Genomic DNA, 17863 nt, shown 5'->3' with positions numbered 1-17863 from the left:
TAAAAATAGCCCCTACCAAATTCCAGGAATGGACGGACTCAATATTCGGGAAATTCCCTTTTTCCCTAACCTACATAGATGATATAATTATGTTTTCGGACATAGTTCAAAAACATTTGGAACACCTCTCCCAATTTGCTGAAGCAGTCGAAGATGTAGGAATGGTTTTGTCCCCAACAAAATCAATCACGTTCCAAACTTCAGTAGAAATTTTGGGTATAGAAATTAATCAAGGACAGATCAAGTTACAGGATCATGTGCTCACAAAAATTCTTGACATGCCGGACAACATGTCCAGTGTAAAGCAACTTCAACAATTCCTTGGTTGCTTAAATTGGATTAATTCTTCAACTCCAAATATTGCCAATTATTCCAAGGATCTATATCCCCTGCTTAGAAAGGATAATTTTTATTGGTAACCTATCCACACACTGGCAATCCAAAATATTAAAAATATAATTAAGCATCTTACTCCTTTGCCCCTTGTTTTGTCGTGGTTTAAATGCATCCTGCATGGCAGCAGTACTAGATACCCGACATCTTAATTTACATGATATAATAGTAGGAGCAGCAGTATCACCTCTTTTTAATGGCCTAATTTTCTTCAAATTACGCCCAAACTATGTTATTGCAATAGATGATCCCTGCTTACCTGAATTACTAATGCTTCACATTAGAACCATGGGATTACAGAAGAAAGCGTCATCTGCTCATCTTGCAATACAATATAGAATGGTATTTAGATGCATGTCTTTAGCCATACCTAGGGTAGTAGAAGGAGTAAACTCTTCACAGGATAAAGGCCATACTATTATAATGAAGTCTGATGAAATTACACAGAGGTTTTTACCTGACTGTGTAAATTGGTCAGAAATAGAACTGCCCTATGAATGGCAGTTAGATATTCCATCCATAAAGAAAAAAAAACTGTTACCCCTAAAAGTAATCAAGGTGCAAAACATAAAGGGAAAAACCTTGTTGCTTCCCCAGAAGCAGATAACAGATACCCTTGTTCCAAAAAAAGCTTTGCAAAGACCTCTTGTGTAGCCCCAGTCGAGGATCTCTCCATCTTAGAAGGCTAATACTTTGGAGTTCCATACTTAACCATGTTCACATGACCAAGTTATTCAAGCTGTTTTTCAGGATTGCAGAAAGCTTATAAAGAGCATCTTCATCAACATCTGTGCTCAATGTAATACAAGAATTTGAATACAAAGGCAATCAATATATGGCAGCCCCATATTTGCGTCCCTAGGGTAATGCTTCTTGGATAGCAGAGATTCAAGCAATGAATTGGACTCATCTTGCATTGATAGGACTTATTGAAAAAATAGAATCCTTACAACAACTGTCAAATCAATTACTTGTACTTTGTCAGCAGATTCAAAAATCTACAACCAGATCAACTTCTGTTTTGACTACAAATGCTACTTCATCACTTGTTCCTACAGCTAACAGTGTAACAGATTGGTCTAGCTTTTCTAACAAAAGGTTACAGAAGGGATGGGCATCCCACTTTTCTTCCCCTTCTTCAGGTACACTAAATGTGCACCAAATATCTTCATCGTCAAAAGGAAAAGAAAAGGAGATAATACCTACAGGTGAAGGAACATCCAAGTCTGTCAACACTCCTCCAAGTACTCAAGTGCAGAGAGCTTGAGGGACCTTGAGAGAGAGAGAGAGAGAGAGAGAGAGAGAGAGAGAGAGAGAGAGAGAGAGAGAGTGAAACCATCTCGGCTTGGACGAACGAGCAAGAAGATCTACTTCACACACGCGAGGGACGACGAAGTGAGAAGTGTGGAGGTTGGTGGAGTCATTAGAGCTTCGGAACTCACAACACTCATCTGGACTACAACGTGGTGAACCTCATGTTCCGACTATTCTCTTTTGGTATTCTTTTTGCTTGGTGGGCTGTGGGCAGCTATTTGTAGCTAGTTGATGAGCGAGATTTGATGGAAGGAGAGTTTGCAGGGTGAGAAACCGTGAGCAAACTCGGTTAGAGAGGGCACATGAGTGATATGTGTTTCCTGTTTAGATTCGGCAAGTAGGGACTTGAATCTACAGATGTAAGATTGAAAGGGGAATGTGTCCTTGTTGTATTGGCCATTGCCATTTCTATAGTAATGAAAAATCACATTTGAGTATACTTGATTTTTACTAAGGATAAGGTTGAGAATGAAAACATTGGAAATATGTCTAAGTTAGAGAAAGATTTTATTTTATTTCTTAAAATGTATAGTGATTGCTTTTCATGGTCACTTTTGGGATAACTACCACTTGAACGGCCAGAAGATCATGGCATAGATCTTATCCTTAGAAGTAGCCCTCCTAATAAGCCACCCCACAAGGTAAGTGTAGCCTAGCAAAGGAGAGAATAACGGGTTAGGCGAATGAGCTGTTGGAAAAAGGGTTAATTCATCCCAACTCATCGTTATTTTGTTCTCCGTGCTTTTGGTGTGGAAAAGAGACGATTCATGGTGTATGTGCATTGACTATTATGCTTTAAATAAAGATCATGATAAATAATCAGTTTTCGATTCCTTGGATTGATAATGTTATGGATAGGTTGCAAGGCCAGTCATATTGAGCCTTATTGATTTGGAAAGTGGATATCATCAGATTCACATTAGACCACAGCTTTCAGGACATCTTTTGGGTTATGTGTGCTGGTAGAAAGGTTCTATGACACTTCATTGTGATAATGAGAGTTGCATTGCTTTGGTATGGAACCCTGTGTTTCATGCTAGGTCAAAGCACATTGAGATATAATACCATTTCATTCAAGAGAAGATCTTAGATGAGACTATTCATGTGGTTGCACCATTCTTCAAGAGTGAGCATCATGTATATAGAGAACTAACATCTGAGGAGATGGGACTTGCCAGGACATCACAGAACACTGTAAAGTGCACCATACTTTCCTCACTTTCGCCCTCCTTTTACCCCTCTGAGCAAGAATGTCCCACAAATTAGCTTGTACGATGAGGAATGCCAAGAAACTTGTGCTTGCCTCTAGTAGAAGGAAGCATGAGGGACCTATACACATGGCGAGCTGCTAGGGTATGCCCCTGGAGGCCTTCCTAGAGGCTTTTCCAGCCAACAATCATTTGCCTTTTTGTTGCTCTAGGTTTGTCCTTGTGCTGGCAATTTTGTTTTTGCTGCTGCTCATGAAGGCCTTCTTAGAACTTTCCCAGCTAGTAGATATTTGTGTTTTGTTGCTACAAGTCCTTCCATTTATAGACGATTCCGTTTTTGTTAAATCTGCACGTGTAGATCACGCTTGTCATCACCCATAGCTAAAGAGGATTACGTTTCCCTCTCTTCAATGCTGTCCAACTTTATCTGGTGTCTCATTCACTTCATCTAGAGTGCAGATTTCTTCACAGGTATTGTTACTTGACCAACTAGGACATCATAGTCATCTTTGTTCACTCTATCAATGCTAGACTTTGTGACTTAGGCCTTAGCCTCGGTCCTAGAGATGTGGAGACCAAGGCCCCCCACTGCATCTCCACTGCAAACCCCTATCATTTATTTTCATGGTATTAGAGTGACCATGGGTTTTCCTTGTGCTTTCTTTACAACACTTGGCTTGGTTATGATAGGGACTCAGTTGCATGTGCTAGATGTAGAGAGCCAGAGGAGATGTAGAGAGATTGGTCATGGGATTGGCCTAGGGTCTTAGGAGGTTTAGAGGAGGGCCTTGAGGATGGTTTTTAATGGCATAAAACACACTATAGTATGTGACTATTGATTGGGTCATGTACAAAGGCCCAACTTGCAATTATGAGTTTGTTTAGGGTTTACTCCTATCTTGTCTTTGGTCAGCTCTTGAGTAGGATATTGTGCTAGATGTTTCCCATTCAGAGTTGACTCTCCAAGCTTTGGATAAAGGCTATGCACACCCTCCATAGGAGTTCGAAGACTATGAGGAGGAGAAGAGATGCTTTCTTAGGGATTGGGATTTTGGCACTTTCTTGCATGATCTCTTGATTGACTATTCATTCAAGCCTTGCAACATACTTCTTTTTATGTTTTATGTTTTTTGTTGTTTTGGAAGTCCCTTATAGGGTGGGCTAATTTTGTAATGCTACCTTAGGATATTTTGTTTTGAGGGGATTCATTTATCAAATTGTTCTTTTCTCGGGGGAAAACAAAGTTCCAATCACTCTCTTTTGGCCATTGAATTTGGAAGTTTCACTTTGACCTTTAGTAGTCAATAATTCCAAGGTCTTGGCCATGTCTTGTATGGCTAGTGCAATGTTCATTGTACCCAAAGCTAAGAGCATAGTTTTCAAGAAGCCCATCTCATAATGTTAGGAACTTGTTTCACATTTCATAAAAGTATAAACACCTATTTTAAATTTTCAAAAAAATCCCCATCCTAAATTATGTAGTTGAACTCTTGCAACCAACATTTATCATAGACTTAATTTGACATGTTGACTTGGATATTGATGTGTTTTAAGTTGTCCTCCATGATGCATGTATCTCTTGATGGTTTCTTTCATAGATAAAGTTAATTCTGGTCATGGATAAGGGACCATGATAAATATAAATATATATGCTATGTTTAATGTTAGTACGCATTGTATTGAATCATGAATCTGTGAGAGTGCGTAACGGAAAGAGGAAAGTGAACATAGAGAGAAGAAGAAGACAGAAAAAACACAAGAGAGAGAAGGAACAATGTGACTACAATGGCTGAAGGTACAAGGCTGCAGCGGTCAGTCCCAACACGCAACTCTATGCATAAATGTGGACGCTAGATGGTAGCAGGGGGATGAGAGAATGAGAAGGGCTGGCTGATCACATAGGATCAATGACGTATAATGAAAGTGGGAGGACAGGTTGGCTATATATAGGCGGAAAAGAGGAAAAACCCTAAATGGGGTCAAACCTCTAAAAAATAGGCAAAAGTGCACAAAAAGAAATGCACTAATGTGCCCTCTATCTAAAGTGTCTAAAACACATAAAATGACAGACAAAGACAATGTCAGAGCTTCTAATGTCCTCGTTTGACTTACATTGAGGCTCTTTGGCAAGAGATGATCACATAAGGCACACATGATTGATAACACCCCCTCTCAGATCCTGGATGGGCCAAAGGAGATGTGGATCCCAGGGTATCAAAAAGAGTGCCAATGCTGATGTAGTCCGTTGATGAAGAAGGCTAGCCACCAAGGAGCAAGGCACCCTCTCCATATAAACATCTGATCAAATGGAAGGCCACCAAAGGGCAATGGAAACGGAGAGGCCTCGAACGGGTTACTTTTGAAAACTATAGTCGGGAATGGCCGAACCAAGCCTCTAACCCAACTATGAGACGATAGCGAGGAACTATTGAAGACGCCATAAGCTGCATAGAAACACCAGAGACCAAGGGCCAAGTGGTAGGAAATGGTGTCTCAATGATGAAGAAAAAGGATATGCGCGTAAAAGAAAGGCTCAAAGGAGATTGAAAACCTTGAAGAAACTTCTCATGATCTTGGGAAGCCCCCTCTGAAACATAGGGGACCAAGAAATCCATAGTTGCATCATGAATATTGTTGCCCTCTCAAAGGGATGGGAGATATGAGGGAACCACTAGAGGAGATGGTGGGGGATGGAATGGAATTTGTAAAATAGATGGTGCACAATTAGGAATAGGTGCGGTAATAGAAAACTGACTTGGAGGGTCCCCTCTCCGGCCAACATGTCACAAAAGCGGCTCTTGTAGAAGAATGCACAACAAAGATGGCCTACTCAATGAAGACAATGTGGGTCCCAAGTCTAGGAAGGCCATAAACTAAGAGGAGAGGAAAGCGCAAGTCAGGAACATATAGGAGCTAAAAAACAGAGCTTGATGGATGGTAAGACAATAGAGGCAAGGTGCCAACACCACTAATAGGCACCAAAGAAATGTCAGTAGCAGTCACAATACCCTCAAATGGATGGAGAACCTATAACAAATCACTCGGGGGGTCATAAGACTTGATGTACCACTATCAAAGAGCCAAGGCTGCCCAAAAGATGAGATAGACAAAGAAGGCCCCTCCACTTGACAAATGTGTAGAAACACAGACTCGATAGTAATAGCGGGTGATGAAGTAGAGGTAGACAAAGGCTCCGACCACCCTTTACTTTTGGACGAAGGTGAGGGTATATCCTCCAACACTTCTCCTCAAGGTGTGAGGTCTTCCCACAATGAAGACATGTGGGATATCCTCTATGCTTCTCCACAAAATTTGTATTAGGGTTGGAAGATGACTCCAACTTCTTCCTCTTTCCTTTCTTCTGCTTGGCTTGTCTTTTACCTATAGATAAAGATGCATAAGCAAAGCCATGTGCATGGGCTTCACAAGAATCTGTCTCACTGTGACTCACATCTAGCTCAAGAACCATTGGGACTAGCCCCTCCCAAGCGAAAGTCTCCTAGCTACGAGAAGTGAGAAGACTAGTGTGGAACACATCATATGCCAGCGATGACGAAAGATATGAGAGAAGTGTCATAGCTAGGTCCTCCGAAGAAATGTCTATACCAAGGAATGAAAGCTTATCCCGAATCTTCTCCATCTTGTGGATGTGATCCCTCATTGTAGGGGAGTCTGCAATAACAAAAAGCAGTCATAGCTTCAACTTAAGAGATAATCGATGCCCAAATGTGTGGATCCGAAAGAGAGGTGCCAATCTTCTTCAAATCTTTGTAGTAGTGCGGAGATGTCGAACATACATGAGCATAGAATCTGTACAACTCAAAAGGAGAGAAGAGCAGGCTTCGGCATTCAATCGATCCCATAAAGTTTCTGAATCTGTGGTCACACCATCACGAGGATCCACTGTAGGTTGGGGTGAGGGGCTGCTACAAAATCCCAAAGGTCACAATGGTTGAGGAGACACTGCAGGTGTCATAACCATAGAGGGTACTTGGTCCCATCCAGCTTGTTGGATGCGGAGAGAGAGGGTAGGACTAGCACTTGCTCAGGAGGTACCATCAATGCCAATCGGGGACTAGAAGCCTCATAAGAATATAATGGGAGAGAGTAATAAGATGGTGGTTGGACTGAATGATCCTGAACCACATGATTCCCTATAGCATACATGTCAGCCATAGATGTCCTTCAATAAAGTACTTGTAAGAAAACCAAAGAAGATGTTGCCATTGGAATAAAGGTGATGTGACATTAATGTGACATTAAAAGTAATATTTAATGTTACATTAAGGTCATAAGCGTGAAATGTGACATTAAAAGGGATATTTAATGTTACATTAAGGTAAATTTAGGGGAACATGCACGAGAGTGACCGTCCGGGCTCTTGGGCGCCCGAACGGGGTCAGGGGGAGCCTAGAAAGTAAGGGAGTCCAGAAATAGTAGGACTCCAGCCAGTTGACGGCTGGCAAAAAGATAAGTTTGAAGGCCAGCACTTATCTAGGCGTGGCTGGGAGGTGAAGAACACTCGTGCTTCCATGAGATTCAAGAAATTTGTTCCCGGAATCTAACATTGGTATCAGAGCCTATGTTTCTGATCATTTAAAAAAAACAAGAATTCGTCAGGTCGTCAGTTTTTGGTCATATCGCGTGAGCAGCCGGAATCAGGAACTGTGAAGACGTGAATTGATTCATCACGGAAATAATTGCTGGGGTTGCTAGTCATCAAGACGTCGATAATAGTCGATGGATCGTCAGTCAGAAAACGGGCCATGAAGAACCGTCTCGTCGCGAGGGAATCGACGGACCGTGAGGAAAACGGAGAAGACTTATTACATTAGTAATACAGCGCCACGTCACGTAAGTGACCTTTATCATTGGTCTAACGTTACGGGACCCGTGGCAGAAAACGTAACGGGCAGAATTAAAAAAAAAAACGTAAGGATCATGATCGTGAAGACCAACCAGACCAGCGCGAAGACCAACTAGACCAAGCGTGGAGCTGTCAGTATTCGCGAAGACCAACCAGATCTGATGTGAAGTTGCCAGCATCCGTGAGAATTAGATCAGAGGGGAGCCGCCAGTATCAGATTGCTGAGTCGGATTGGACTGCGACTGCTGTGAGACAGGCAGAAAAACTTCATACATAACTGAAGCCACTGCCTGCCATAAAAAATCAGGGAAGTATTTTATCTTGTATGCAAATTTCTTATTTTTGCTTTCCAATTCCAGTGTATTAATGGCAGAGAAAGGCAAAGAAAGGGTAATGGAAAGTTCTAGCTCCAGGGATCAACCTATGGTAGATCCCCATGAACCAGACATACAAGAAGAACAATGGGAAGAATTTTTTGCCACGAGAGAGCAATTTGATGATCTTTCTGCTCGTGTGCAAACTCAAGGGGTTCAAATGGAGTTTTTAACTCAAACACTTACTGAAATAAAATCTCAGCTAACTTTATTGTTGGAAAAAGATAAAAATAAAATAGAAATCTCAGATGTCCCATCTTCATCGAAAGATTTAGATGCGACCATTCCAGATTCTAGAGAACCCCAAACCTATCATAAATTGAGGGATAATCTGGTTTTAAAAGATATGAAACCACCTCAATTTTACGGGGAGGAAAAAGATAGGAATAAAGATACAATCTTTAATTTCCTCCAAAAATGGGAAGATTTACATAAATTAAAAAATACACCACCACATCTCCAAGCACTGGAGGCCAGTTTAACTTTGGGGCCCAAAGCATATAAGTGGTGGCGAACTTTAAAATAATCCTCAAACTAGAAGGAATTGATGAATTCCAAAAAACAAGAGGATTCATTAGGGGACTGGACAAAGCCTGTAAAAAGGAAGTAAAACGGAGTTTACCTAAGACGCTTGAAGAGGCAATTAAATTTGCATTAATTTATGAAGATAGTATGCGTCCAGGTACACTCACCAGTCTCACTGATATGGAGTCCAAGTCTAAGGAACTAGAAACCTCAAAATTTGTGGGCAAATTTAAAAGAAAAATGCCATTTTTCAAAGGTAAAAAACAACCTTTTGAAAAGAAACCATATATGAGGCCAAAGCTAAGTCCTGATGACTTTGATAAGGCCAAAAAACAAAAATTGTGTTTTAATTGCCTATCCCCTAACCATGCTGCTTGGAATTGCCCTCAAAAGAAAAAGGGGGAAGACAAAGAAAAGGACAAGGGTAAGGGAAAAGAAAAACAAATCCATGTAGTGCAGACCTTAGAATTAAAGGGCCATGAAAAGTATAAATCTTTAAAGGTCTTGCACATGGATATACAACATAAGTGTTGTATGTCAACTTCTTTGTGGCAGCCTACTTTTGGGCCACATGATTTACTTAGAGTACATGGACTGATAGCTGGAAAACGGGTTAGAGTCATGATTGATGACTCTGCCACACATAATTTTATAAATTATGCACTTGTCAAAAAATTAAAACTTCCCCAACAAAACAGTGAGCATCAATATGTTGTGCGTATGATGCAAGGCCAAGACAATAAAATATGGGATACAATGGTATCCAATTTGGAAATCGAAATTCAAGGATATAAAGATAAGCTTGATTTCCAAATAATGAACATGGAAAGAGCTGATATTGCTCTAGGGAGGGAGTGGCTATGGGGATTAGAACCATCCTTAAAACGGAGCTATCACCATAATACACTGGAATTTGAAAGGGATGGTAAGACTTTTGTCATTCAAGGTGAACATGAAGTATCTGATAATCCTTTGCTGTGTTCTACTGAAGTTCAGAAGTTGATAAAGAAGGAAGTTTGTGAGGTATATATGCTATGGTCTCTTCCTGTACAAAATACTTTTACTTTCTATAATATAAAGCAACAATTTTCTTATGTTTGCGAATTGAATGTAAATAATGAATTGAACAGTTTGTTAGATGATTTTAAAGATGTGTTTCCTTCTGATTTACCTAGTGGCCTTCCACCTGATAGGGGTGAAATAAATCACCCAATTGATATAAATAAGGATACACACCCAATTTCAAAACCACCATATAGGTTAAGTGAAACACAGCATCAAGAAGTTGAGAGACAAATTAAGGATTACCTGGATAAAGGATTTATTCAACCTAGTAATTCACCTTGGGCTTCACCAATTTTATTGGTAAAGAAAAAAGATGGTTCTATGCGACTTTGTGTTGACTATAGAGCACTTAATAAAATAACGGTGAAGAATAAATTTCCTATGCCCAGAATGGAAGATCTTTTTGATCAATTGCAAGGGGCAAAATTCTTCACAAAGATAGACTTAAGATGAGGTTATCACCAAATAAGAATTAAGGCACAAGATATTTCCAAAACGGCATTTCGTACTAGATACGGGCATTATGATTTCTTGGTGATGCCTTTTGGTCTCACTAATGCACCAGCTACCTTTATGAAGCTGATGAATAGTGTTTTACGGCCCTATCTAGGACATTTTGTAGTAGTCTTTTTGGATGATATCTTGATCTTTAGTAAATCAAGAGAAGAACATTTGGAACACTTACAATTAGTATTCCAACTGTTAAGAACACATTCCCTTTATGCGAAGAAAACTAAATGTGAATTCTTTGCACAAGAGGTCAAATATTTAGGGCATATAATCTCGAAAGAGGAAATCAACATGGATCCAGAAAAAGTAAGGGCAATTATTGAATGGCCACCTCCACGGAACCTGGAAGAGCTGCAGATCTTCCTAGGTTTATCTGGATTTTATCGTAGATTCATTCGAGATTATGCCAAAATAGCTGTTCCAATGACAGACCAACTTAAAGGGAAAGGGAAAAGTTTTAATTGGGGAACAGACCAAAATGAAAGTTTTCAAAAACTTAAGGTAGCTATTGCTACAGCTCCAGTATTATTAATAGTGGATCCCAATAAACCATTTGTGGTTGAAGCTGATGCCAGTGATAAGGCAATAGGCGCGGTCTTATTACAAGAAGGTCGACCAATTGCTTTTGAAAGCAAGAAATTAGATCGTGTAAAACAGAATTATTCTGTTTATGAGAGGGAGCTGTATGCAATAGTACATGCAATGAAGAAATGGAGGCACTATTTGTATGGTGCCAAACTTTTGATCTTATCGGATCATGAAAGCATTAAGTGGCTTAATGATCAACCAGATTTACATGGGCGTAAAGCCAGATGGGCCGAACTCCTCCAAGGGTTCGACTATGAAATAAGATATAGGAAAGGAAAGTATAATATAGTAGCTGATGCACTCAGCAGAATGCCCATCATTAATGAATTGAGTTTTACTCAGTTCACTTCCAATTTGCTTGAATCTTTAAAAGGGAAATGTCAGGTTGATCCGGCATATTCCAACATATGGGAAGCAATAAAAAATGGGGATCCAAATGAAAGTGCTTCTACTGAGGAACGAATATCTGAGGATGTTCAACTAGGAAATGGAGCATTAGGGGTTGCTCAAACTGGATTCAAGTGGAAGAATTTTACCATTGATAATGGTTATTTACTCTACAAGGGTAGGGTATGTGTCCCGAAAGATATAGAAATAAGGCGCCAGATACTCTTTGAGTGTCATGATACCCCTAGTGCGGGACATCCAGGAGTTAATAAGACTTATAGTCTTATTAAAAGGCAGTTCTATTGGCCTGGAATGAATAAGGACGTCCTTGACTATGTGGTCAAATGTAATAAATGCCAGGTTAATAAAGCTGAAAAATTAAAAATGGGAGGACTTCTCCATCCATTAGAAATTCCTTCGGGAAAATGGGAGAGTATCTCCATGGATTTTATTGTTGCTCTACCTAGAACACAGAGGGGGCACGACTCTGTGTGGGTAATTGTGGATAGGTTAACCAAAATGGCTAGGTTTATTCCAACTTCAACTGATGTTAAAACACCAGAATTGGCTAGATTGTTCGTAGAGAACATATACCGATTGTATGGCCTTCCAGCAAATATAATTTCTGATCGGGATAGAAAATTTGATAGCCATTTTTGGCGTGCGGTATTTAGGAAATTGGATACGAAACTTAGCATGAGTACGGCGGATCATCCGCAAACAGATGGGCAAACTGAAAGGGTTAACCAAATTCTTGAAGATATGCTTAGGGCATATGTAAGCAAAAGGCAAACTAATTGGGAAGAGTATTTACCGATAGCAGAGTTTGCATATAACAGTGCCAAACACTCTTCCACTGGATATAGTCCATTTATGTTGATGTATGGGTTTCAGCCCAGAGCTCCTTTTGCAGTAGGACTGCATAAGGAAAAGGTTCAGGCAGCTAAAGACTTTTTGGAGGATATGAATAGTATGTTGAAATTTGCTTAAGAAAATATTAAAAAAGCTCAAAATCGAGCTAGAGCATATGCAGATCCTCACCGTAGAGACATCTCCTTTGAAGAAGGAGAATTGATCTATCTTAAGGTGCCTGAACAAACTAAAACTATGAAAAAGGGACATTGTCCAAAGCTTTCACCAAGGTATTGTGGTCCTTTCATAATACTTAAAAGGGTGGGAGAATTGGCTTACAAGCTCCAACTACCTATTGGTAGTAAAATACATCCAGTTTTTCATGTAAGCAAATTAAGGAAGAAGCTGGGTGATTTGGATAATTTAGTCTTAAATGATGACATTGAGGAGTTATTCTATGACCAATCTAATCCACATGAACCAGAAAAAATATTAAATGTTTGTAATAGACGAACGAGGAATACTATTTATCAAGAATATTTGGTTAAGTGGAAAGATTGTTCAGAAGAAAGCTCAACATGGGAGCGAGTAAGTACTTTAAAGAAAAGGTTTCCCGATTTACAGTTAGACCTTCCAAATATCGTTTTCGAGGACGAAACCGATTCTTAAGGGGAAGGAAATGTGACATTAATGTGACATTAAAAGTAATATTTAATGCTACATTAAGGTCATAAGTATGAAATGTGACATTAAAAGGGATATTTAATGTTACATTAAGGTAAATTTAGGGGAACATGCACGAGAGTGACCGTCCAGGCTCTTGGGCGCCCGAACGGGGTCAAGGGGAGCCTAGAAAGTAAGGGAGTCCAGAAATAGTAGGACTCCAGCCAGTTGACGGCTAGCAAAAAGATAAGTTTGAAGGCCAGCACTTATCTAGGCGTGGCTGGGAGGTGAAGAACACTCGTGCTTCCATGAGATTCAAGAAATCTGTTCCCGGAATCTAACAGGTGACTAAGAAGAGGTGTCCTTAGGATAGGCGTGTTGAGCTAAAACACGCTTTTCAGTTGATTAGCATTCTTAAACAGCCCCAAAACACACTTAATTAATGAAAAACCCTAAAAAGGGGAGCGAGAGAGTTTCAGTGGTCTCCCAAAAACCCTAATTTTTGGGGCACCCTTCAACATCTATAAATAGATAGGCTGCCCCCATTTAGTCCATTCCATCTGTGCAAGTTTCACATTCTCCAGTGCAGATTGCAGACATTAGTCTACCTCCACGTGGTTGTCCAACCTTTGCGACTGCTGCCACCTCTCCCTCCAGCTTCATAGTGCTGTGCGCCTTCTTCCAGCTGCCATCCACTGTTTGGCGCCATCTCCCATGTTGCATTGGGCCTCTAGTTGCCATCGCCAATATCTTCACCATCAGGCGACATCCTATAGCTTGCGTTTGCACCCTTCTGGAGCCGCCTGGCATCATCTCTCCCTTTTGCTGTTTGTGTTTGAGTCTCTGTGTTTGAGTTTTGAGTTTTGCTCTTTGTGTCTGTGTTTGTCTCTTTGTGTTTCTGTCGTGATTGTACACTCTGTATTTCCTCAGTGCAAACCCTAGCAGTTTTCTTCACAAGGCGGGGTCCATTGGGCCAGTGTATAGAAGAAAACTGATTGGGGCAAGGTAGATGAGGAGTACCCGATGCCGAAGGGAATACACAATGCGGGGCAAAGAAAGAGAGTAGTAAATGCAGAGGAAAACAGGTTTTCAGTCTGTAATCGCAGCCAATCCTGGGGCTGGTAATGTATTAGGGGTGCCCGAAAATGGTGTACTTGCAATAAATACAAATCTGCCTTGCTACTGGCCTAAAAAAGAGGTTGCCCAGCACCGAAACCCGAAAGTCTATCACGACGCCAACCTACAACTGCAATGATATACCTTTATCTTTTGAATTTTAGTGTGTTGGAGCAGTTCGACCAAATGTTTCTTACTGCAAGATCCACTTAAGTGCATGGTATTCTACTATTTAGGAGGCTTGACATCATGTCTTAAGCCTGGTTCACCAACACGTCTCCACATTGGAAGTTCTTTGCTTGTAGAAAATTGATAAAATGGCCTTTGCATTACACCATTGACCTAACACTTGTAACGAGAAACCTGCATGCTTTGTATTGTGGTTTAGAGGTCAACCACTGTGCTTTGTGAACTATGTGCTCAATGTTCTCTGATTTGTGTCACTTGCTTCAGTTAGTTTCTGGTCTGCTGATGATCACAGCAAGATGCTTTGCTCTGAAACTTCATTTGTTGTTATTGGTTGTGTTTAACAGAGGCATTTCCGCCATGGTGTCTTTCAAGAAATTGGAGCAGATTTGAACATGGGCTATGAGACATTTGTGGAGAAGAGGGAAGGTAGTACTGTTTGGATGTTTGAAAATATGCATGATGTTAGGATTCAAGGAGCTTTCAATACATATGGTTTAGAAATCAGAAGACATTGATGGCCATGAAGGTTTATGCCCTGTTTTCTTCGTGTATGTTGTGTACCTATGCAGTTCAAATGATTTTACATTTTTTCCATGCCAGATCCTGATAGCTGTGGATTTGGGGATCTTCTCAATTGCTTAAGAGAAAACAGAATTCCGCTTAACAACATCCACTTTGTAGTATGGGATTTTCTGAAACTTTCATTGTGTGCTAGCTAATGCCTTATTTATTCTCCAATTTGGTAACATCTGAATCTTCTAATTTGCTATTTTGGAACAGACATTCCGGAACAATTTGAACAAGGTGGGAAGCCTTTTTTTTGGGGAAAAAATTCTTCATCCTTGCTTTCTAAACTTGGCTACATCTGATGTTCTTACATTCTGGTAAATTGTTTTCAACTAAGACTTGTTTTGTATCTCAGATTTTAGGAACTGCTTACAACAGAGCTGAAGCATGGGAAATGGGAGTTCATAAGCGCCGTGGGACTGTCTATCTTGATGTACACAAACTCCCAGAAGTGCCTCAGGATGAAAGGCAACGCAGAATGTAAGCAAATTCCAATGATCCCCATACAGTCCAAAATTACTGGAAAATTCTTTCACGGTTTTTAGGAGGCATCAGCTTGTGTGGCATATTAACTCTCAAAATATTAACTCTCACAGTGTAGGTTCAGAAAGTGAGATGACATTGTAGCTAAAATATACAAAAGGTTTGTATCCATGGTCTCTTAAAGGAGTCTTTTAATTGAGCATGTTTTTATTAAGGGGAGATACGCCACTTTTAACTGTCACATACACACCTTCAATATTTTGAAAGAAAAATGACATTCCCAATGAAATGTGTACATGTGCTACATTGTATCTGCAAAAATGTTGAAGGAGGTTTTGAAGAATCAAATTGCATCACTTTTATTGATTCATTAATACATTACTAATGCTACTTGTGAAGTGCAATAATTATTGGGGAAAAAGAAGTTTGGTATGGCCATCTTTATTTCCTAGCATAGCTACATCTCCGCATTACTTAAGGAGTTTGGTGTGGCTGAGTGTTGGCCTATTTCTTGCCCCATGGACACTGAGTCCAAGTTATTGGCAGTAGGTGATCCCCTTCCAGATGCTACCCACTACAGGTGCCTTGTTGGCTCTTTGGTTTGGCTGATCCACACTCGGCTGGACATCTCTTTTGTGGTGGCTTTGCTGTCTTCTTTTATGAAGACTCCTACTTAGGCTCACTGGAGAGCCGCTTTATGCGTTCTGCACTATCTACAAGGGACTCGATCCTATGGGATCATGTGTGGAGAGGAGGCCACTCTTACTGGATGGAATGACTCTAATTGGGTAGGTAATGTGATTCGAGACGGTCCATTACAGGTTTTGCTTTCTTCCTTGGTTCAGGAGCTATCTTTTGGAGCAGTAAGAAGTAGCTAATGTAGCACTTTTCTCTATAGAGGCCGAGTACCATGCTCTTTGTTCGAAAGGTAGAGAAGGCTCGATGATGTAAGCTAAGAGATCTCCCCTCTAAGTTAATGAGGAATCCAAAAAATTGAAGAAGGTAGCTAGGACAGCCATAGTTGTAGAATAGCGTGCAGATGGCTACTAGTGGTGGCCTTCAGATGTCGGGAGAGGGTTATCACAAATGATCTCCTTGATGCTTGATTTGGAATCTAAACTAAACTGGAAAGTGCAGGTCCTAATTTTGGGTGACAAACCCCTTGCTATAAAAGGGTACAACAGACCAGTGGAAGGATATATTTACACTAGAATGACTGACAAGCTGCATAACATATGTATGCAACAAATATAAATGTTCTGTACAGGAATAGGGGAGAGCACAATCAAGTGCCATTGGAAGTAAGCCCAACACCTTGCAAACAATCTTAATGTCTCTCTATAGAGCATATTTACCAAGAACTTCCTAAAACTGCAAATTTTTGACATTGCGGTTTCTATTTTCATTCTTGTTTCTCTATAGAGGAAATAGAGCGTATTTGCCAGAAACTTCCTACAACTTGGACTTTGCAGAAACCTGCTCAATTTGGACAATACATAATCACTTTCTAGTCATGTATTGCAGAAATAAATGTGGCAGCAACAGCTTGCTTTGTTAGAGGAAACCTTAATATCCTCAACCAAAAAACTTAAATGCTGTCTCCAGAGGTGTGAAATTTTGTGTGCAGTTCTCAAGTTTAAAACACTGAAGTATGCATCCAATAAATTTGGATGGAAACAAAATGATGCCTCTGTCATTAGTATGAAATTTCCAACGCTATTTCCAACAGCTGTCCTCTGAAATATTTTTATTGTAAGAATTTTTAGATGGTATGAAAGCCTCCAAAGCACAGCACATTACATATTTATTGGTTCATTCTATTTATAAAGAACATGCATTAAGCTTTCTCCACAGTTTTCTTTGAGTATTTCTGCTAATCTTTCTCTAGAAGTTAATTATCACATGGTTTTTGGATTTTCAAATCAGGTCAACTGCATGATGTACTTTTCTTTCTAAGATGCTTGAAAATCAGAGTGTCAACCAATGTCTACTCATAATTTCGTTTGTGGTTGGGACAGGACATACTGGGGTTATGCATTTGAGCAACTTGCTACAGAGAGTGAAACATCTGATACTGGTTTGGAAGTGGTGGATGCTAACACCGAGTTTTGTGCCCTCATCAAGACAAAGCTGGGAGCCCACCGGATTGTAATGGGTGCTGAAATGGATTGTTATGATGGAGCAAAAGCAGGGAAACGGCGCTATGTTGAACTTAAAACCAGCAGAGAGGTATATCCTATTTAAGGATAAAGTTTAACGATGCTGACTTTTGAAGTTTTGGATAAAATACTACGAACCAAGTTGCAGTAATGCACTCTGTAGAAGAAACTTAAAAATATTGATGACATATGTTCTAACTAGTCACGCATTCAGAAAAATATGTTATGCTTCTGTTACCATTTATAAATTGTGTCTTTGCATTAGTGATATAACCGTGTTCTCTTGAAAAAGCCAATAATGACAGAGATCATGTTTTTTATGAGACTGTTTGGTATGCTGCAGTTGGATTCTCGAACAATAGAAAAGTTTCAAAGAAACAAATTGTTGAAATTCTGGGTAAGCTTTTGAACAAAAAATTATTTACACCAACAGAAAGCCTGTCGTTTGTCATGTTTGAAGTTTGCATATAGAGGATTACTATTAGCCTTCTCTTGATCCTTACAGCTTGTATACAGCTTGCATATATGTGACTTGGTTACTGAAATGATTAGTAATGTGCTACTGTACCTCAAGAGATCATTAAACAAGATTCATCATGCCCT

At 39.9% G+C, this 17863-nt stretch overlaps 1 protein-coding gene across 3 annotated transcripts in view; it reads left to right on the top strand.

The window, feature by feature from the left end:
* LOC148020914 (NAD-capped RNA hydrolase DXO1-like) overlaps positions 1-17863 on the top strand; it is a 66913-nt gene that overhangs the window by 15277 nt on the left and 33773 nt on the right. For all 3 annotated transcript variants that reach the window (XM_087698725.1, XM_087698727.1, XM_087698728.1), the window contains 6 exons: positions 14396-14477; positions 14652-14731; positions 14832-14855; positions 14974-15098; positions 17120-17330; positions 17604-17657. In XM_087698725.1, coding sequence (XP_087554851.1) covers positions 14396-14477; positions 14652-14731; positions 14832-14855; positions 14974-15098; positions 17120-17330; positions 17604-17657 — 576 coding nt within the window. The remainder of the gene's footprint in view (positions 1-14395; positions 14478-14651; positions 14732-14831; positions 14856-14973; positions 15099-17119; positions 17331-17603; positions 17658-17863) is intronic.

Source organism: Lygodium microphyllum, chromosome 18, assembly GCF_053477565.2.
Source record: "Lygodium microphyllum isolate KBCC chromosome 18, Lygodium_microphyllum_v1.1.10, whole genome shotgun sequence".
Lineage (NCBI taxonomy): Eukaryota > Viridiplantae > Streptophyta > Polypodiopsida > Schizaeales > Lygodiaceae > Lygodium > Lygodium microphyllum.
The sequence above is the reverse complement of the archived record's forward strand: the minus strand, read 5'-3'. Positions and strand labels throughout refer to the sequence as shown.